The sequence below is a fragment of the Branchiostoma floridae genome, chromosome 18 (genome assembly GCF_000003815.2).
Source record: "Branchiostoma floridae strain S238N-H82 chromosome 18, Bfl_VNyyK, whole genome shotgun sequence".
Lineage (NCBI taxonomy): Eukaryota > Metazoa > Chordata > Leptocardii > Amphioxiformes > Branchiostomatidae > Branchiostoma > Branchiostoma floridae.
This window is the reverse complement of record NC_049996.1, coordinates 4,606,163-4,628,822: the sequence shown is the minus strand read 5'-3', so window position 1 is coordinate 4,628,822 and position 22,660 is coordinate 4,606,163. Positions and strand designations below refer to the sequence as shown.

The 22,660-nt window shown below is 43.5% G+C and overlaps 1 protein-coding gene across 1 annotated transcript; it reads right to left on the bottom strand.

Moving 5' to 3' along the window:
* Positions 1-482: 482 nt before the first annotated feature.
* LOC118406011 (A disintegrin and metalloproteinase with thrombospondin motifs 6-like) lies at positions 483-22,608 on the bottom strand. Its single transcript, XM_035805866.1, has 13 exons — positions 22,423-22,608; positions 21,552-21,684; positions 21,171-21,382; positions 14,378-14,540; positions 10,153-10,418; positions 9,434-9,517; positions 8,528-8,661; positions 8,072-8,115; positions 7,673-7,778; positions 6,462-6,605; positions 4,923-5,064; positions 4,237-4,356; positions 483-632 (listed from the first exon to the last, which is right to left on the bottom strand). Exons 1-13 carry the CDS (start codon positions 22,606-22,608, stop codon positions 483-485), a joined length of 1,884 nt encoding a protein of 627 aa, XP_035661759.1.
* Positions 22,609-22,660: the final 52 nt, after the last annotated feature.

The following is a 22,660-nucleotide window of genomic DNA, read 5'->3' as shown; positions in this document are numbered from 1 at the left end:
GTACAAGCCAGAGTTGTGTACATGTCTGAGATGTACACATTAGTGAAAGGATTAGGAAACACCTTTCCAGATGTCAACCCAGATTCTAGACTGTAGGGTTTGATCCAGCCACATCGGGAAGGACCCCTGCTCTTCTAAGGTAAGGGTGGTGGGATCTTAACCTTGCTTGAGGTGTGGCTCTCTTCTAACACGGGACCTCCAACAGAGGATGTCCCTAACCAAAGCTATAGTACCGGGTAAGAATAAACATACCTTGTGAGTTGTGTGAGGATGCAGGTGTAAGTACCTTTTTCAAGGGCCTGCTTGGGGTGCCACTTGAACGTACATCCATTTTTAATTTTGTATAAGATCTCGAGCACGTTTAAGATCTCACCACACTTACCTTACATGCGTTTTTACTTTCTATTTGACAAAGTACATTTTCTCTGAACTTTGTCATTGAAAGTTAACTTCACCTGGTACAAAAAGCTTCAGCGCATTACTCACGCAGTCTCGTTGCAGTGCCGTTCCGAGAACGAGACCCCGATCCCGCACGTCCGCGTGCACGCGCTCCAGTCCGACCACGGTCCCCAGCCGCCATCCACCGCCTCCGGGCGGTGTCCGAACGGCACGCAGTCGCCTTGGTAACACCACTGCACAACAACAACAACAAACGTCAACAACACGACCTTACTCCTCATAGTGTCGTCTCGAGCATCCCACACACTATCCCATCACTTTAGCGCACGGACCACTTTCACTCGTCCCAGCCATCCCAAGACGTCTTGAAGTGAGTGAGTGTCTTGAAGATGTTTGCGGGTCAGACAGTCAGTACTAAACTGTCTGCTCCTGGCTGTAAGTCACTCCTGATGGGAGCCAGGCACAAACTCTACAGGCAGACTGGGGCCACACCGGGGCAATAATAGGGTTCACATCACTACTCACTTCTTTTGGTACTATCTGGCACTACAGGCCCAAACTCCACAGGCAGACTGGGCCACACCGGGGCAATAATAGGGTTCATGGTCATTCCTCACTCAACTAGAACTTCTACTACAGGCCCAAACTCCACAGGCAGACTGGGCCACACCGGGGCAATAATAGGGTTCATGGTCATTCCTCACTCAACTAGAACTTCTACTACAGGCCCAAACTCCACAGGCAGACTGGGCCACACCGGGGCAATAATAGGGTTCATGGTCATTCCTCACTCAACTAGAACTTCTACTACAGGCCCAAACTCCACAGGCAGACTGGGCCACACCGGGGCAATAATAGGGTTCATGGTCATTCCTCACTCAACTAGAACTTCTACTACAGGCCCAAACTCCACAGGCAGACTGGGGGCCACACCGGGGGGATATCAGGGTTCACGGACACTCCTTTTTTTTTAGAACTTCTATAATTATCATTGCTTGTACACTCGGACGGCTTTTGCCACAGCACATTCTGGCGACATTATGTTAAGTATTTGTAAGTGTAGCTTTGTAAATCTTTGTTCTGTGTCTGTTTTTATGGGCCATGGGCCTGATACAAATAAATAAATAAATTACCTCCATGAGAAATGGAGGCATTGTTTCTGTGTGTCTGTGTGTGCGTGTTTGTGTTTCTCTGTGTGTTCATCTGTCTGTGTGTGTGAGTGTGTCTGTATGTGTGTGTCTGTCTGTGTCGACCAGCCTGTCTCTGAGTTTCTGTCTGTGTGTGTGTTTGTCACTTAATGTTTCCAGATACTTGTATTCAGCATAACCTTATAACCTCTGGATGGATTGAAATGGCAATTTACTATATGGATAAGTGTAGAGAAGATGAAGGTCAAGGTCAATTTTGGGCCCCCTGGTGTGTGACTTTGGTACTGCAGCAAACATAACTTTTTCTCTATTCTGTCCTAGACATTCTCTACATGTGGTCTTGTTTGTCTGTCCTTCTGCAACATCGGTTGTTGTGTAACCCCTATTTAGTTTGGTGGCTTTTAATTATATATTCATGAACTTCATGGTAAAAAAAGGGTAAAGGTAAGAAGTTCCAGAGCACTTTTTAAAAGAATTTCAGGAATTTTTTGGGCTTGTCATGTAGATTTTCCAGCTCTGTCCCTAAGATTTGGTGTTACAGAATACTACATCCCTAAAGCTAACTTATTCCGGCCCCAACAGCACTTCCCGGGCCCACCATGCCGGACTTTGTTTTGGTTTCTGGGCACGAACGTTCCCAAACACGCGGAGAAGCCGTTCCCAAACATTCCGATCAGACATTCCCTTCCCTCCGGCAGCATTCTGCAGGAGAGGAACAGATGGCCCACATTTGCAGGCAGAGCCGGGATCATTAGAGCTGCTCAGCCGGCACAAACACGACTTTATGAATGACATCCAGGTCAGGATACAACTGGGAGACATGGGCCAGGATAAGGCGGTTTGTTGGTTTTTGAAAAATTGGATGGATGGATGATTAAATGGATGATTGAATGAATGAATGAAGAAATGATTGACAAATAAATGAATGACATCCAAGTCAGGATAGCCTGGGAGACTCTGGCTACACGGAGGCAGTTTGTTGGTTTGTGAAAAATGTGATGGATGGATCAATGACTGAATGACTGAATTAATGATTGAATGAATGAATTAATGATTGAAAAATAAATGAATGACATCCAGGTCAGGATAGCCTGGGAGATGCCTGCAATTATAAGGCAGTTTGGCAGTTTTTGAACTTTGAAAAATGAATGAGTCAGTCAGTCAATTAGTGAGATCAGTGACTGTGAGTGAATGATTACAAGTAAATGAATGAAAAAATGCATGGAGGCATGAATAAATGTATGAATGCATAAAGGCATGAATGAATGAATGAATGAATGATTGAATGAATTAATGGTTGAATGAATGGATGAAGGAATGAACAAATGACTGAACAAATGAATGACTGAATGGATGAAAGAATGAATGAAAATGAATGAATGAATGACTGAACGAATGAATGCCTGAATGCCTGACTGAATCGATAAATGAATGAATGAATGAATGAATGAATGAATGAATGAATGAATGAATGAATGAATGAATGAAGGCATGAATAATTTAATGAATGAAGGCATGAATGAATGACCTGGAAGATAAGCATATGGAGTCTGAGAAGTGGTGCAGTTTCTGGAAGTGTCAGATTAAAGTTTTCCTCCCAACCTTCTGTTTTCAAAGTTGACTTCTTGCTCAAGAAAATGAATTTCTGTGAAGTGTGAACTACATGTACACAGTTAAGGTTACAGCAATTTTGCCTTGTTGACAGAAAAGTACAGATAAAAAGAAGATTTTACGGATCAGAAAATAACAGACTAGTCCTAGATTCAGATTCAGATTAAAACTGATAAATTACCATTAACAATTAAAAAGTTGGAATATTGCATAACATTGAATATGGCAGGTAATTGCATTTAGTTAATTGAAAAGAAGGCATTTTTTCCTCAGCCCAGACTTACATTGTAGAAGCCCATGTGGCATTGAAAAACAACTTGATGCTGGTCTAAACAGAGTGCTAATTTTAGGGGGCTATTTATAGTAACATCTGGTGGTCCATCTGTACCTGTGACCTTTAGGATGACCTTGATGTGATCTGGTAAAGCACGCCCCCCTCCCCCTCTGGTGTGGACTTAGATAGAAAGGTCAAGGAAAACAAACTACTCAACATGACATGGCAACATCAAGAGCCAAGCAGCTTTCCTAACTCAACAGTGCCCCCTATGAATAAACCTCTGAACAACATAGAGGCAAAAAAGTTAGCTATATTGTTCTATAAAGAAAGTAAGTTGGGTACTTAAAATGTTAAATGTTTTGAATGTTAGGTTTTGCTTTTTCTTTGGACATGGGACTGGCTGCTTAAAACTTAAGGACAAGGAAACCAGAGATGTTAGCCAACCTTCACTATTTTCAATCTGTTAACATACAACCACACACACAACCAAGCATGTATGCACACACACACACACACACACATATGCATGCATACACACATATTCACAAACACATTACCTGTTCCCTATCCCATACACCTAGCTCTGTCACTACCCCTAACACCTTACCCCCTGTACCCCCCCCCCCCTGGTCCTTACCCCCCTGTTGGTCTCCTGAGGCTCCCCATCAATGACACAGTCAGTCCCCTCAGCTGCAGGAATGCTGTTTGTGACGAACTGGTCCTGCTTACTGATGCACCACAACTCTAACTCCTCACCCCCCTGTGACTACCCCCCCCTGTACCCCCCCTCCTGGTCCTTACCCCCCTGTTGGTCTCCTGAGGTTCCCCTGCGATGACACAATTGGTCCCCTCGGCCGCAGGAATGCTGTTTGTCGCACACTGACCCTGCTTACTGATACACCACAACTCCCGACATGTGTCCTGGGTACAGGCAGAAAAACAGCATTTAGGATATCTGAAAATTATTTCCTCAGGTTGGTAGAACATAAATTTATAATATTAGAGGTTAGAGTGTTGGCCATCCCTGACAGAGTTATACCAAAAATGGTACGTGCTGCTTTCTCTGCTTAGCACATTGGGATGGAGTATGGTACAGTGACTGTAGTTGGACACACACCCCTACCAATAATTATTGATAGTTCCCTGCTGTAGTGATTGTACAGAAACAGAGATAAGTGCAACCCTATGCACCATCTAGGCAAGAGTATTATAATAGGCTGAATGTCATTTCAGTAGAAACAGAAGGCTCACTGGTTTGTTCATTAGTTTATCTAATCATCTATTTGTGTTGACGATGGTGTTGGTTCTGTCCCTGGTGCTGAAGTTGGGTTACAACGGAAGACAGACGATAGCATGTCATTCGTAACTACAAATTACAGTCATGCCTTCTTTGCCACATACCCCATACCTACACTGCTTACAGATAACATTACTGTCCATAAATGCAACTGTAAAACAAATAAACAAACAAACAAACAAACACCCACCTCCAGGTTACAGTGCCGAGACTCGGACCCGTACTGAAGCTCACACTGCTTGTCCGCGCTGTACTTCTGTCCTGCCATCTCCTCCTCGAAGATGAAGTCCAGCCGGGGAGGAGCGTTGAATAGGCACTGCCCCTGACCCTTACTGAGGATATGTGAGAGTTAGACAATTATTATATATTATTAAGTAAGGTGAGATGCAATCAGACTTTTTAGAAAATTGTAAAAAAAACAGTTCAAGGTTAATTTAGGTTTTTATAGTACTTTTAGTTAAAACGTCAAGTAGAAATACTTCAACTGATGTACTAATCTGGGTGCAGTTTCTTTCGCTCTGACTTTTACTGTGGACATGAGAAGGGTGCTGCTAGAATAAGGCAGACAACCTTAGCATCTTAAAAACACTGGAAAATTTTGGTTATCGTCAACTGTTTTAAGGTCAATAGGCTCCAGAAACACTCTCTAACCTTGCAGACAGCTGGACTTCTCTAAGACCAGGCCCTTTCAAGATCAGAAGTTTTAACCCTGCAAGCTTCCAGGCACCTGTGCCCTCCCCCCCATGCTGGCATTGTGACTAAAAAAAGTAACAGCTGCCAATTAGACTGAAGAACTTGGTGATGTCTAAGGTTTACTCTAAGAACTTACTCTAAGAAGTTGGTGATGTCTAAGACTTACTCTAAGAAGTTGGTGATGTCTAAGACTTACTCTAAGAAGTTGGTGATGTCTAAGACTTACTCTAAGAAGTTGGTGATGTCTAAGACTTACTCTAAGAAGTTGGTGATGTCTAAGACTTACTCTAAGAAGTTGGTGATGTGTAAGACTTACTCTAAGAAGTTGGTGATGTCTAAGACTTACTCTAAGAAGTTGGTGATGTCTAAGACTTGCTCTAAGAAGTTAAAAATGTCTAAGACTTACTGTAAGAAGTTGGTGATGTTTAAGACTTACTCTAAGAAGTTGGTGATGTGTAAGACTTACTCTAAGAAGTTGGTGATGTGTAAGACTTACTCTAAGAAGTTGGTGATGTCTAAGACTTACTCTAAGAAGTTGGTGATGTGTAAGACTTACTCTAAGAAGTTGGTGATGTGTAAGACTTACTCTAAGAAGTTGGTGATGTGTAAGACTTACTCTAAGAAGTTGGTGATGTTTAAGACTTACTCTAAGAAGTTGGTGATGTGTAAGACTTACTCTAAGAAGTTGGTGATGTCTAAGACTTACTCTAAGAAGTTGGTGATGTTTAAGACTTACTCTAAGAAGTTGGTGATGTGTAAGACTTACTCTAAGAAGTTGGTGATGTCTAAGACTTACTCTAAGAAGTTGGTGATGTGTAAGACTTACTCTAAGAAGTTCTTGATGTCTAAGACTTACTCTAAGAAGTTCTTGATGTCTAAAACTTACTCTAAGAAGTTGGTGATGTCTAAGACTTACTCTAAGAAGTTGGTGATGTCTAAGACTTACTCTAAGAAGTTGGTGATGTGTAAGACTTACTCTAAGAAGTTGGTGATGTGTAAGACTTACTCTAAGAAGTTGGTGATGTCTAAGACTTACTCTAAGAAGTTGGTGATGTACTCCCTGCTGCAGCGGGACCAGGAGAAGGGTTGCGCGTCGCGTGTCAGCTGTGCCGCCATGATCCGCGCCGGCTCCCCGTTCAGCCCGCACTCGTTACCCATCCCGTCATGCTGCATGCCAAAACTGGAGAAAACAGAAACGTAAAATAATTTTATCAGGTTGGTAAAATACTCATATAGTAAGGTTCTTCAAAGACACAACCAGAATTGTACTCACTTCCAACGTTTCGGTGTCTGTCAGGCACCATCATCAGGGTTAGAATGACTGGATCTGATTCTTGCTGCTACTTATAGACGATGTAGGTGGCGCTGCAGCAGCAAGAATGCTGTCCCAAATGTGGCTCAGCTTGTATCCCCCCCTTGTAACATAACTTGTTCGTTCTATCTTTTTTTCATTCATTTGCTCATTAAGTAATTAATCAATTGATTCGTTCATACAGTCAAACCTGGCCAGGGAACCACCTCCAATCAAAAGACCCTATCATCTGGAGCAGTCCCTTCACTGTACTGTACTTCCAAAAGCTCATTCATCTAATGAGCTGCAGTACTTCCTTTAATCACATGAGGGTGCTCTTACACTCTTTGCAAAGCTGACCATGAGTGCCAGTGTCTACATGCAACAACAGTGCAGCTCACTGGGATCTTTTCAGACTAACCCTGTCCCTTGTAAACAGGAATAGTTTGAGAGCTTTCATCACGTTACTGGTCTTGAATGTCACCCTGATTATAACCTTGAAGGAGAAGACACATCCTTGAGCAACAGACCTTCACTGTTGCCAAGTAGAGCTGCCAGGAATGTCCTCCGTAACTGCAATGCTAAAAGACCTGGGATGGCAGCTACTCTCTGAACGCAGCCACTCTCTTTTACTGAGGGGGGTCTTCATTCTTTGTTGAAAATTGAAAAATCTTGAGATTTGGTGATAAATCTTAAGACGATTTGACTTCATCTTGAGATGGTTTGAACATTCTCAAGGTGGTCTGAAAAATCTCAAGGTGGCTTGAAAAAAATGTCAGGATACATTAAAAAGATCCGGAGATGCTTTGAAAAGCTCTCAAAAAGCTCTCAAAAAGATCTACAGATTCTCTGAGAAGATCTCAAGATGCTTTGGAAAGATTTTCAAGATGCTTTGATGCTTAAAAAAATTTATATCATAGGGAGAAACTTAGGTAGAGGGCAGGAAAGAAGCTTACTTGTGTCCCATCTCGTGAGCGATGGTGAAGGCCGATGCCAGCCCGATGTCCTCGTTAATGTTGCAGCTTCTCGCCTCCTTACACATCCCGTTCACCGGCGCCAGACCTGCGGACATGTAACCATGGCAACAGCGTTACCTATCAACCAATGACAGGACTGCAAATGAGGCTACCCCAAATTAAGTGTAAGTGAACCCAAATTTGGCCTATAATCTGATTCTGATCTGTTCATTCATTTTCACCAACAACATGATCTTAAAGGAATGCTCTCCAACTTTCAACTCTTAAACAAAAGGATATAATCCGATATACAAAAGTGAAGGATCTTTTTAAAGTAAAAAAAAATGTATTTTTTAAGTTACTTTTAAGTTACTTACAGATTTCTTAGAGAACACTCACCGAGAGTTCCACATGGCTCATTCTTGTTGGTGCAGATGTCGAGTCTGAGGGAGAAGAAATTTGAAACGTTGTTATTTGTGTCATCTCTTAGCCACTACAGGGATGCTAGTGTTACCAAAATGAAAACAGAACTGCAGTGGATGTCACTTGAAGACAGAAGGAATATGTTAAGAAGGAAAATGTTAAGACTTTGCATGATGTACAAAATGACCAATAAACTGGTGGACGTACCAACTGATAAGCATCTAATACCAGCTCAAAAAAGAACAAGAAACAGCCATGACTTCAAGTACCCTGCATCATATTTCTAAATCAAACATTCCATTTTCAAATTCAGCGTTGTATTTCTAAATCCAGTGTATATCCAAAAACCAACAATTCAAAATTTGGTGTGATGTTATAATACCAGCCTTGAACATTTGGAGGCCCAAACTGTGCTGTAAGCCTGTAACCTACCTGGTCATGAGCACCGCATTATCGTGGTCCGCTATCCCATAATCCTCTGTGCCGTGCCGGGGCCGGATGGTTTCCTGCCACTTACAGAAGCTGTCCAGCGACTTGTCGGCGTGGTTCGTGATCTCCAGCTCTGGCTGTGGGGAACAACACACAATCAGCATACAATCCTGCACATTATCAGTACATAATCAGCACACAATCTGCATGCAATGTGCACACAATCTGCATGCAATGTGCACACAATCTGCACATTATCAGTACATAATCAGCGCACAATCAGTACAGAATCCACAATCAGCACACAATCTGTAATTAGCACACATTCAGTGCAGAATCAACACACAATCTGCACGCAACCAAGGAGGTTAAAGAATCACAACATCGAGTGATGTTGAAACTGACTCGTAAACAAAGGCCCACGCTAGCCTGGCGAGATGCAGATTGGGGTAATTAGCACTTCGATGTGATTCACACTCGCGGCAAAGATCGGAACAATAGGAACGCTCTCCTCTCTTTCTTTAACCTCCTTGACGCAACCAACCAACCAAACAAACAATCAGCCATTACAGCAAAAAAAAAAGAACACTTGTTGAAACATGATAATTACTCCTTGCCAAAGGAAACAGAATAAAAGTAACAAATATAAAGAGATGCTATTAATCTCAAAAATCTTTACGAACTACAGACTGTTTATGTTTGACGTTATGAGTAATTTAATATATTGCATAATATGATATGGTTAAGAATGTTAATGATTAATTGCTAGTTGTCTGATCAACATTATTTGTAAAATTTGTTGTTATGTATTTTTTTTATTGTGTGTAGAGGACTCCAGGAAGAATAGTTCAATGTAACTAATGGAGATTCCTAATAAACAAACAAACAAACAAACAAACGTTTACAGACCTGGTTTCCGGTGATGAGAATGAGTCTGGTCACCACGATGTTGATCAGATTTCCGATGGAGGCGTCCCGGTACAGCTTAGCAACCTGACCTCCACAACACAGAAGCAAAACAAGTAAACAAATAAACAAAACAAGTCAACAAACACAAGCAGACAAGAGAACCAATCAGTTTCCATCACCTGTCGTTAATCACACAAATCCCAAGTTTAAAAGTGTGCTGGCAGGACCTTTACTTCATATACAAAATTATGATAAATATTCATAAAATCCATCCCCACGGGTGCCTATTAAGTATTCATACTAATTGTAGAGAATTCATAGTTTCATAACCGTTCATAGAAATTTTACAGAATTCATACAATCCTTACTATTAGTAAAATTCATCATGAATTTTGTAAAATGTGTATGTTTCTTTAATTAATAGTAGTGGAACATTTGAGTTTCATAAAATTTGTATGTATTCCATAAAACTAGTCTGAATAGTGCAAAGTTCATGTGAATGCTGAAATTCAGAGAATTCAAAACGATTTGTTTGTATTCCATAAAACTATTCTGAATTTGATGTGAATACTGAAATTCATATGAACCTCAGATACATATGAAAGACCGAGTGCTGTGGAGAGATGTTGTGCATCCCATAACTCCGCCCACCAGGAATGACAGATCATCATGATGATGATGATGATACATACAGGAATATCCAGTGAAGACCTACTTACAATGTTCATGATGGTGAGCAGGTAGGACTCCATGTTCTTAGCCTTGTGGTATCCCACCATCATCTTATCCGCCACCACCAGCACCTCCACTGTGTGGTCTCTGCTGATGGACCTCCTGTGCCGCCTGCTGTGGTTGCTGGTGTGAGACCCTGGATCTGGAACTTCCCTGTGAGATTCTTGGTGAGGAACTTCTGTGGGAGACACTGGGTGGGCATGCCATTGGTGAGCATCGCCGGTGGGAGACCCAAAAGCATGTTGATGATGATCTGAATAGTTTGATGAGAAACATAGGGCCCTTCATTAATCATCATCATCATATGATTGACACGCATTCAGAACAACAACTTCAGCCTCTTGATGGGCAGAATTTGTCTCAACATCTGACAAACGGACGCACACAATCAGTGAACGTTAAAACATAGTAATAAGTTTATTGCAGCTTCTTGTTTGAAAGCTGACCAGAGATAACAAATGAAGAAGCGCATAATATATAACTACAATTCAAAAGCTAACTCTTAAAGGTACACTATGTAAGATTAGGCCACACCAATTTAATTTCTTGGTTCACAGATTTTATCATAAAAAATATGGAGTGAGAGGTGAAATAAAAATAAAAATTGTAAAATGGTTGGGGTAAACGTAAGGACTAATCCAAAACATAAAGAATAAAAAGTTTTCAGCTTGAAAAAAGTACAAAAACACTATTACTGTACAGTAACAGCACCTGTTCGTTGAAAATTACAAAAGTAGTGTCAGTTTTTATGTTTGTCCCATTCTTCATGAATGAAAAATATAACTGCAATAATAATACCCACATTTTAATGAGCTTATAATATAAAGGCCAATTTGCTACACCAGAAAGTTGGTGAATGGTTTCATTAATGGTGAAAATTTGCTGAGTGGTAATTTTTATTTTTTTTCCAAAAAATAGGAGCGAGCGAATCCGTGAACCAAGAAATTAAATTGGTGTGGCCCTAGGGCCAGAAAATTGAAAATATTCTCGAGAATAAAATATTGATGCAAATTATCTATACAACAACTTTTAAGCATATTTGCTTCACAATTTCAAATACCTCAGGTGTTTGTGAACTTTATTAAAGAACAAGCTGCAAAAGGTCTGCTGAGATAGAAACACCATCACAAAGTAGACCTTCCCCCAGCATTAAAAAAAAAAAAAAAAACTTGCAGAACCAGTCAAAGACTCACACTTTGCTTGTGATGTCTAATTCTGTCAATTTTTATGTCTAACATCCCTATTTCCACTGTTGTTTCTACCTTTCGCTTTGTATAGTTCTAAATCTTTATTTCAGTCATTGCTCATGGATAAAGACTAAACTGGGTGAGAATGCTGACTCAGCGCTCAGCTGCCTTCTACAACCATGTTGTGCCTCGGACATGAACTTGACAGAGAAGTGTAAGATCCACAAACACTCGGCCGGCGTGCGCACACGACGCCGCTTAGAAAAGCACACGGCTGTCACAGATCTGTGACGACAATCTGTTATCCTGAGATGTGAACCTACATCAACCGACAAACCGGGGAGGGATCTCTACCATCTGGTAACCAAAGCAAACTGTGTTTTGATCTGAAATCATCCTTAAGTTGTCTATATACTGACCAAACAGGTGGGGAACTTTTCAACCCCATCTCGACTAGAAAAGTCTTGATCCACTCACAACAGTTTTGACTTCAATGAAGAAGAAAACATGAAGTGAATACTTTTGACAGAAACCATCACTGCACCTCTACTCCAAAGCTGAAACATATTGATTTATTGATACCTGACATGCTATTGTTGCCGTCTTACTGAGTCTTTTAAGAGGGTCTGCATGGGGGTCCCGAGAATGCTTTTTTGCTAAATTCAGGAGAATCTGACCGTACATATTACGTTAAAATCAAGGAAGGCAAGTATGCAAAGTTTGATCGCCTTCATACAAACTACCTGAATAAGACGGCGTTCCTACGAACTATGGAAAAATTTTTTAAAACTTTCTACATCTTGTGGAAAATAGTATGTAGAAGCTCTTTTAAATAGAAAATTAGGAATGGAATGTTGCCACTTGTATATATATATATATATATATATATATATATGTTATGTCAAAGCTGAAATCCTTCCAAATCCCCCGTCAACTCTAACATGCCCCCCATGCTGGCAGAACAAGTGTTGATCAGAAGTGAGATGTTTTTGTCCCAGCCGGCGCGGCAGATCATCGCCAAACCAAACAGCAGAGTGCCAGCATGACTCATCAAAAGGAACTGGAGCTGAAGCCAGCTGGGGAGTACAGGAAGACACTCTGTCTGTGGACACACTGACACTGAGGGAGGAACATTGTTACGGCAGACAGGTGAAGCCACTACCGGTATACAACTGACAGGCCTCATTTCATTGACATCATCCATGTCAGATAGAGTAAATATTAAAGATTTGACCTCCCCCCCCCCATATGAGGAATATGGAATTGAATCTTTGTGGTAACAATGCGCATGACAAAGGAGGAAAATTGTTACAGCAGACAGTTGAGCCACTTATAATACAGGCCTTATTTCATTGATATCATTCACGTCATAGTGCGGTATCCATATTGAATTGGATTGAGAAATACGGAATGTCATTTTTGTGGTAACACTGACAAGGGGGAGAAAAATTGTTACAGTAGACAGGGAGCCACTGTGATTGTAAGGCCTTATTTCATTGACGTCATTCACGTCAGATAGAGTTAATAAGATTTGACCCCCCCCCAGTGCAGAGTCCATATTGCATTAGATTGAGTAATATGGAAAGAAATCTTTGTGGTAAGACTGACAAGGAAGGAAAATTGTCAGTGTAGACAGGTTAACCATCTTTCAATGACATCATTTAGGTCCTATAGTAAATATGATTTGAATTCTCCGGTGTCCATATTGGTGGGTAACTGGATTGAGTAATGGCTTCATATGCTTTACATGTGTACACTGTAATAAATCTAACATGGCGCAGATGACGTCAAACGGAAATCCTGTATGTGTAATTAGAGAAGACTACGGATGTTCTTTAATACCACTGAATGGGGAAATACTTGATGGGGACAGCCAAAACCTGGTCACAGTGGTGAGGTGGTCCCCTATGTGTAAAGTTGGTCACTTGTCTTGACTGTACTTGATTTTATGTCATACCTGGGCCGTGAAAACGTTTGATACGGATGTTCCGGACTGTGTGATAACTTTCCGTATCACACAGGTTCTAAATTGTATCACACGGGCTTCCTTCGAGTAAATCGGCACGGTTGAAAATTTGAATACCGGATTCGGACGTTAGAATTGCTGTTGTTACAATCTTTTGTTCGAGGACACAACATTTTCTCAACTTCTGGTGCATTTCACATCGAAACATGTGTTTTATCAGGTGGGTATGACATTAAAAAAATACAACACACTGTATTCCACATCACCCTCGGTCCCAGCCCTCCCGCAGGTCGGATCACCCTCCAGCCTTCAGGCGATCCGACCCGCGGGAGGGCTGGTACCTCGGGTGATACGGAATACACCGTGTTGTATTCTATATATATATAGAGACAGCACAGAGGACAGGCATAGATAAGGCAAAAACCTATGGACTGTACGAGGTAATAAAACTGTTCGCTCTGAAGAGAAGAAGGCTATGCAAGATTTCACCTGACGGAAACACCTGGCCTACAAACCTTTGATCTTTGAAACACCTGGCCAGCTGATCTTCACCTCTTGACCAACAACCTTACAGATCACAGGGATGTGCAGGGACAGGAATTCTAGGTGATATATTTATGTCAAAGGTAAAGGCCCCCCAAAAAAGAACACAGTCCTTGTCTGGGCCACTGTTTTGATTTGCATAACAAAGTCCATACAAGTTTTGCTTTCTTTTTTGGGGCCTTTACCTTTGACATATTATCTAGAATTCCAGTGTCGTCACACATGCGTCCTGATCTCTGTGATAGGGCTTATTCCTATACTGAATGGGTTTCCACTGTCCATGCAATGTCTAGTGGCTGAAGCTGACCCTGGATGCCCCCTGGATGACCTCTGGCCCACGACCTCTACACTGTTCTCACCACTGACCAATAGCAGCAGCCCCCACACCCCTCACCCTTGCCCCAGTGACCCACCAACCCCTCTGACCTCTGCCCCCTCCCTGGCTGGGGTCCCATCCATCCTACAGATGTTACTTCCTGTTTACACCGTTACCATGGTGACGGGGACCGGTCTCACCTTGAACTCCGCAGGGCGGGTCGTCACCGCGGTGCCTGAGGGCGGAGCGGCGGTACACCAGGTGGGGGTGTCCCGCAGGCGGCGGCCGGTCCGTCCCGTTCCGCACGGGCTCCACCACGAACTCCTCCCTCCCCGTGGAGAACACGCCTTGCTGCGGGAAGGAAAGTCAATAAACACCGATGTAAGGATCCTCACGGGGCGACTAGCACAGGGATCTGGGTTTCCAATACTTCTCACATTGACACAGAAAGGCAAACTGCAGTATGACAACGACAGCTAGACTTGACTCAGCTTCCTAATTTGCAGAAATTTGCACATCTATTACTGAATAATTTGCAATGTTTTAATTGCTTTTACATGATGTGAAAGAGTGGACCAAGTTCAAGCAAATTCAAATGAAGATGATTGTATGTTGTATATTTGATGCCTAAGGGGGACGACATGACGCACGTACTGGACGCAGTGATGCAAATACTGGACGCACTGACGCGCGTACTGGACGCACTGATGCGCGTACTGGACGCATTGATGCGCGTACTGGACGCACAGACGCACGTACAGGACGCACTGACGCGTGTACAGGACGCAATGTCGGGCGTACTGGACCCACTGATGTGTGTACTGGGCGCATTATCAATGCGCGTACCGGCCGCACTGACGCGCGTACCGGACGCACTGACGCGCGTACCGGACGCACTGACACGCGTACCGGACGCACTGACGCGAGTACCGCACGCAATGATGCGCATACTGGATACGATGTCACGTGTACAGGACGCAATGCCGGACGTACTAGTGACGCACTGACGAGCGCACTGGATACAGTAAGTAAAGTTCCAGAGGTTTTGGGGCGCATACCGACAGTGAGACCTGTGACAGACGGCTCAGAAACACGGAGACGTCCCGAAAAGGCTTGAGGACTTTCACATCTTTCAACGTCTTCTTCAGAAACTGCCTTGTAGGTCGGTCTTGTCATATTATATACATTATAACGTTACAAGTCTAACGACAAAAGAAACCCTTCCTGCGAACCTGACCGCGGTTCAACCCTCCCCGCTGTAACGGCTGGTTCTTTGATACGTCACACGGAAGGCAGGTGGATCTATCTTTAAGTCGCGGGCAGCTAAGAACAGCCGATTGTTACCATTGAACTCCCAGAAAATGGCCCGTTTGCACGCTACATGCCTGGTGTCACGCAAGTCGTGCAGACCGCTACAAGCGGCGTGACACTGCGATAAACCACTGTGAAATCACCCAACACTGGGTGCCTTTGAACTTGGAGTGCACCAGAAGTTTGGACTCTCACATTACACAAAACTCAGACGCGCTTTAAAACGGTGCGAGTCACGGCAGTTATGGGCATGCCATGGTGTAGAGAGAGCCCTGTTCTATAAAATGATGTAACAAGTTATGAAATATAACAGTTAAAGCCAAAAGTAAAACTAAATATATCCCCCTAGGCTTTTTGAGGCAATGGGTTGTTGCCCACTGTGTCTAGGGCACGGCATTGCCATTGGAAGGAGGACCGAAAAGTCATGTAAGGACACTGCCTTTCCCAAGGGCACAAGATCGGGAACATGACAGGATTCGAACTCAGGACCGCTTGGTTCTGGGTCAAACACTCTGCGCTCTCCAAAGACACGCGCAACATGTACGAGTTCTAACAGCGCGTTGCCCTGGAAAGTTCACCAGTGCCTAGTTCCCCCTCCTGGCTGCGTGCAGAGCCTGCCCCGGTGTCCCCGCGCGTTTCAAAGTACACATCGTGTCAGTCAGCCCCCCGATTAGCGCCTGATTGGTGTAAACTATCCCGGGCACCGACAACCAGCCATCCAAACGCTACTGCTGACCTCACCGAAACCCCGCTGCTGAACTCAGGCTGGGGAGTTCGCTACATACAGGAGGCCATTCACCTCGTAGTCTCGTTACCAGGCTCCTGTGCAGCAACGCAACGTTATTCCTACCCTTACAGACACACCACTGTTGAACCCGGGCTTGGGAGTTCGCTACAGCAGGACATTCACCTTTACTGGAGTGTAGCCTCGTCATCAGGCTCCTGTGAGGCAATCCCAAAGTTAGTGCAGCACTGCTGAACCCTAGCGTCTGGAGTTCGCTGCAGCGGAAAATTCACCTCTGCTGAGGCATAGCCTCGTCAGCAGGCACCTGTACACCAGCCCGAAAGTTACTGCGGTCATGCCGAACCCAGGCGTGTGGAGTTCGCAACAGCAGGGCTGTACCTCAGGCTGTTAGGGTGAAGCTTCATCAGCACATGCCCCCTCCCCCCTCCCTCGTTACTGTGTACATGTTGTGGGTGATTTCCACGCCGTCCTCTCCCCCATTAGTGACAGTTGCCCGGCTGATCCTCCCTGAGAGTCGTTAGTCCGTCTGCCTGGCCCCTCGCCAGCCGGCATGACACACGGCCCTGTCTGTAACAACCCGCCACCTGATGCCTCCAAACACGGAGCGTATGGAGGGGGGAGCTGCAGAGTTCGGCTCTGTTGGCGGAATTAATCATCAAGGCGGATTTCAAGCGTGATTGCCAACGTAAAGGATTTGGGCCGACTGCACAGCAACTGTCTACAACTATCAGACCCGCATTCAATGGAGAATTTCGCATTCACCGATCGAAACTCAGGGTTCTTCCCTGGAGCGTCTCAGACTCAATGTAATATCTTACACATAACGTGCATCAAGCACTTGACCATGGACTCGATGTACGTACTGTCTTTTTAGGATATATACAGCATCTGTCTAGAACTATCAGACCTGCATTCAAAGGGGAATTTGTACGGCCATAAGTTGGGCTCTCTCTCTCACACAGACGAGACGTTGCCTCACTGTCCCTTTCTGTCGGTATTTTCATGGTCATTGCTCCAATGATCTCACACTACACTATTAGCCCGGCTTCAAAGAAGAATTTGTAGTGCCATTAGTTGTCAGTTGCAGTTGGCATCAAAGCTGGGCTCTCTCTCATCACAGGCGAGACGTTGCCTCACTGTCTCTTCTCGATTGGTACTTTCATGGTAATTACTCTAATGATCACGCACTGCTACGGTGTATGGGAGTGCTAGCTCATCCGTTCATCCGTGTTGATGGGTTTTATGATGAATACGGATCATCAAAACTGTGATTTCTGACACAAAGGAATTAGACAGACTGTACAGCAACGGTATTTGTCAAGAAGAGAATCGATTCTCCCCTTTTACGGCACAAAAGAACTGATGTTGATTTGTCTTGGTTGAATTGGTCTGGCTGCACAGCAACAGTTTGTGTCAAGGAAAGACTCAACCCACCCCTACTACGACGCACAGAAGTGCTACATCAACAGAAGTTAACTTTTGTTGGTTGAATTCATCACGATGACGTGAATACGGATTTTGAACTTTAAATGTCCAACAAAAAGGATTGGACAAACGGACAATCACCAGCGTACTGTTTCTGTAGCCTCCATCAGGCCTTCCTACGGGGGTGCGGGGATCGTAGAATTCGGCCCAAAAAATCGGGAAATTGGCCAGAGGAGTCAGTTCATGCTAAAGCCCCCTTCACACGAGAACACGAATGAGCCGGAATGCCGTCGGAATGAAAATTCTTTTCTATTCGTGGCAATTCTTGGCAATTCATACTGTATTCTAAACATTCTTACTGCATTCCAGATATTCGTCCCCGTTCTTTAGGCTGGCTCGAAAGTTTTTGACATGTCAAGAGGTGCATTCGAAGTGGAGAAATATCGAATGGCATTCACAGTGGATTCTAAGTGTATTCTAACTCCGGAAAGTGAAGGTAGGAAAGGCTGCCGGCGTTGATAACATCTCTCCCAGACTAGTGCGGGAATTTGCGTTTGAGTTGAGCTCGCCTATGACTGACATCTTCAACACCTCTCTTGCTGAAGGATCGGTGCCCTCCATATGGAAGAAAGCCAACGTTGTTCCTGTTCCGAAAGAGAACCCACCACGCCTTGACAAATTACGGCCGATCTCGTTAACTTCCATCTTTGCTAAGATATGTGAAGGGTTTGTGACCAGATGGTGTTTACAGGACATTCTACCTAACATTGACAACCGGCAGTTCGGCTCACTTCGGGGAAGGTCCACGACACATTGCCTTACTAGCCTCGTTCACAGCCTTGCCTGTGCTACTGACAAACCCGGACATGTTAGTACCTTGGTACTTACGGACTTCACGCGTGCTTTTGATCGAGTACATCACCTGACGGCAATGAACAAACTCCTTGAACTTGGTGTACGCCGGTCCATCCTCCCTTGGGTCTGCAACTTCCTCTCGCACCGGCAGCAACGTGTCACATACAAAGGTATACATTCAGAGTGGGAAACGCTCACCTGTGGAGTACCCCAGGGCACAAAGCTTGGTCCCCTGGTCTTCCTTGCCCTCATAAACGATGCAGCCCCCCAAGATGACACTTCAGCAGAGGCCTGGAAATATGTTGACGATATGTCTCTTGCAGAGGCCAGACTAGCGTCACACCCGTCGAATGTACAAACCGACCTAGACAACCTAGTCAGCTGGACTGACAAAAACTATATGCAGCTCAACCCAACTAAATGCATGGTGATGTTCATATGCTTCTTGCGAAAAACACCCGAAATTCCCAGACTGTTTGTTGGTGCATCTGAACTTGAAGTTGTGCACAAGGCCAAGGTCCTTGGTGTAATATTACAAGCAAACTTGAAGTGGACTGCACATGTGATAATGATTGTGGGCAAAGCTAACCGCCGTCTATACATGATTAGGTGTTTGAAGAAACACGGTCTGAGCACTAGCGACTTAGTACTTGTGTACATAGGGTTTGTCCGCCCCACCCTGGAATACGCCTGCCAGGTTTGGCACCCTGGGCTTACAGTAGAACTGTCATGTATGATTGAGCGTGTCCAAGCCAGGGCCTGTAAGATCATTCTTGGTCGCTCTTTCAGTTCCTACAGTTCAGCACTACTGATTTGTAAACTAGAACCTCTGCATGTAAGGCGTAAAGCTCTCTGTCTGAAGTATGCCAGATCTATTGTTCATTCTGAGGTTTTCAACTGCTGGCTACCACCACGCCGCTCTGAGGCACATGGTAGGGACCTAAGAAATTCCGACAACTTCAGCCAGTTTAAGTGCCGAACATCGCGTTTCAGGAATACCACGCTGCCTTATTGTATCGATCTGTTAAACTCACATTAGACTTTGAAGTGTCACATTTTAATCATTCAGAATGAGATCGATTTTATAATTGACATAGATATATATCTACCTGATGGTGTGCAGATCCACACTTTTAAATTGTAAATGTGTAGTAGAAATTGTGATAAGTATATTTAGATTAATCCACTTAGGCAAGACATTCCATTGTTTTAGTCCTAAGCGCCAGCCTCTCCTGTAGAATGTACGAGGCAATTTAGTCCTCGGACTATAATCTTGTACATGTCATTGTGTGTTTAAATAAATAAACCAGTTCTCTCATCTGGACATACGGTCCGCCATCTTAGATTTTAGGCTTATGACGTCATCAAATTAGCATAATTTATGTATATATAATTATGAAAGATATGCTAAATAATATAACATTTTATTTATGTAACAAAATAGCAGTAATATAGCAAATAAATGTGAAAAATACATAGTTAGAACCAAAAATAGTGATTTTTGGCAAAACTGCCTGTCAACAAACGGTTGCCATGGCAACAAGAAAAAATGAAAAATTTGTCAAACTTCGTAAAATTGTTGCCAACAATATTTTAAGAAAACTCATCAAATTTGGTGGCTCTAGCGTAAGCCGTTCTGGCGTTATAGGACATCGAAGTTAGCGCGGGCCTCAAAAGCCCCCCCCCCCCCCCGGTCTGAATAGGGTTAAACTACCATCTATTTCAACACCATTGTATTGGTTATCCTACATGTAAATGCGGCTATCATTGTGAAACAACCGAACATTATCTACTACACTGCACACTCTATACTAGCCAAAGAAGTTCTTTGTTATCGGCTGTCTCAAATATTATAGTAGACCTAAAGCACCTCAACGACACTACTTTATGTACTTTACTGTTATCAGGATCAACATGTCTCTCACATCAACAGAACTGTAACATTTTTGATCTTGTCATTACCTACATCCATTGTACAGGCAGGTTCTCCTAATTGATTCAGCACCAACTTGTCTTGTTTAAATTTATTTTTCTGTTATCCATTTTGTACTTATGTATGTAATGTCGTTTACTATTCTTGTTTTATGCGTATGTTTCTTGAGTAGAAGGCTTAATATAAGCAATTTGTGCTTTCCGCCTCATACTCGCAAAATATATGTGAATAAATAAAAAAATAAAAATACGGTACAAACAGATTCTACCAACACTCATTTACGCCTTGTCCCGCTTGACTTTAAAAAGTTCTGTCTATTGTCATACATATGACTGTGTACATGGTAAAAAGAAACCAACTTGTCATGATCTACATCTCTTAGTCTTAGACTTCTGAAATACAGTCTCTGAACGCAAACTTGTATAACGATACTTCGGTTTGACTCACACGGGTCTTGAACTTTCATCATGCAGTTTCTATGAGCAACACTTTACAAATACACCTTTACATGACTCATACCTATGCTTCCGTTATACGGTCCTGTACATAATGTAAACACTTTGACTTAACTTAAACCAGTCAGCTATCAGTTGCACAGTATGTATATCGGTTGCACAGTTTCTAAACCAATTACTGCCATCGTAGTGGATAGGAACCAAGACCTGACTCATTTCCATGTTATATGCTTAAGAGCCATTATTGCTAGTGGTCTTAGCTTTCTTGCCACAAGCAGGATAAACTCCTCCCAGTGTTCTGTCTCAATGTTCTCTTCTCCTATATGTGCACCAAGGAGAACTCCAGTCAGTCTCTCGTCTCCCTGCTGGTGCACTTCCACTGCTACTCTGATTCCAAGGAAGTCAGTAAGGTGGTCAGTCACTTCTTCCCTCACCGTCTGGAATGTTCTGCATTCTGTCAACATGTGCTTTACTAGGTCATCTGTGGGGTTATCACATGCTGGGCAAGCTTTTTGTGTTCTCGGTGCAGTACTGAGGTGTATCAACTTTTGTAGGTCACTTCTGTAGGCAGGTTTTTTCCTAGCTAGCATGCATCCATAACTTATGTGGTTGCAACATTGTTGTGTGTGTCTTATGGAACCTTGTTGTACTTCCACTTATTTTGTCGTCCCACTTTTCTTCCTCTTTTTCCCCCACAGCTGCTTTCACAATGTGCTTCCACCGGTTTGCTGGGAACTCCAGGGTTACTCCGAACTGCTCAAGATACTCACTCAGTCCATGTTCCTGCGCAATTGTGAAGCAGTCACTGATGAATCCTTGGGAGCTGATCCCTCTTTCTCTTCTCAATAGGAATGAGTAGAGTCTATACAAGAATATTTTCTTTGTCAGCACATTGTTAGGGAGTTGTGTTAGCCTGCCAAACAGCCTCAGTTTGTATTTGTCAATAATTGCTCTAAGGGATGGCATCCCCACTGCTGCGAGGGTTGCTGTTGTCTCCGTCTGGAAATGCATATCCTGCATTTTCTTCGCGGCGAATCTGTGGCACTGCTCAAGTTTTTGCATATCAGTATTGGATGGCTGCCAGAACTCACACCCGTGTAGCATGGAGGGGATCACTATAGTGTAGTAAAGTTTTCTTGTGACCAGTGGGTTAGGCTTCCTGCCTTCCAATCCCGTAGCTAAGATTGCACAGGTCTTCCCTTTACCTTTCTTGGTGGCACTGTCTGTCGCTGCTGCTGATGTTAGGTTCGCTGAATGTTGTACTCCAACATGTGTTACTGAAGACACCTCTGGTATGGCTGTCTCACCCATCCACCAATAGCCATCTGAACTTCCTGTAGGCCTTCCTCCTGACTTGCGGCCAAACACAACGCATTTGCTCTTTTCTGGTGCGAATTGAAATCTCCATTTTGTACCATAAATATACATAGTGTCTATAAGTTTCTTCAGTGCTGATCTTGAGCCTGCAAGCAGGCATATGTCGTCCGCAAGTGCCGGTGAGCAACAGTTCAGACCGCCCACCGATGCCCCTCCACCCTGGGCTTGTAATAACTCGTGCACATCGTTAGTTGAGAGGAGGTAGCACGTGAGTGATAACACGCCTCCTTGGTTAACTCCGCGTGTGGTTACGAACTCTTTTGACTTCTCCCCGTTCAACTTGACAGAATAGTAGTTCTCAGTGTGCATCAGCTTGATCATCCTCCACATTTTGCCATTCACACCCACTTTAAACATCTTGTACAACAGCCCTGGTATCCAC

Excerpts from the sequence above, each read along its gene's own strand:
- LOC118406011 (XM_035805866.1), bottom strand. The coding sequence starts at position 22,608 with ATGTGGAGGATGATCAAGCTGATGCACACTGAGAACTACTATTCTGTC. Across the intron at positions 14,541-21,170 it reads AGGAGTTTATCCTGCTTGTG|TCCTTCCCGCAGCAAGGCGT; the intron begins GCAAGAAAGCTA and ends GTTTATTGACTT. Across the intron at positions 8,116-8,527 it reads AATGCGGTGCTCATGACCAG|ACTCGACATCTGCACCAACA; the intron begins GTAGGTTACAGG and ends CTTCTCCCTCAG.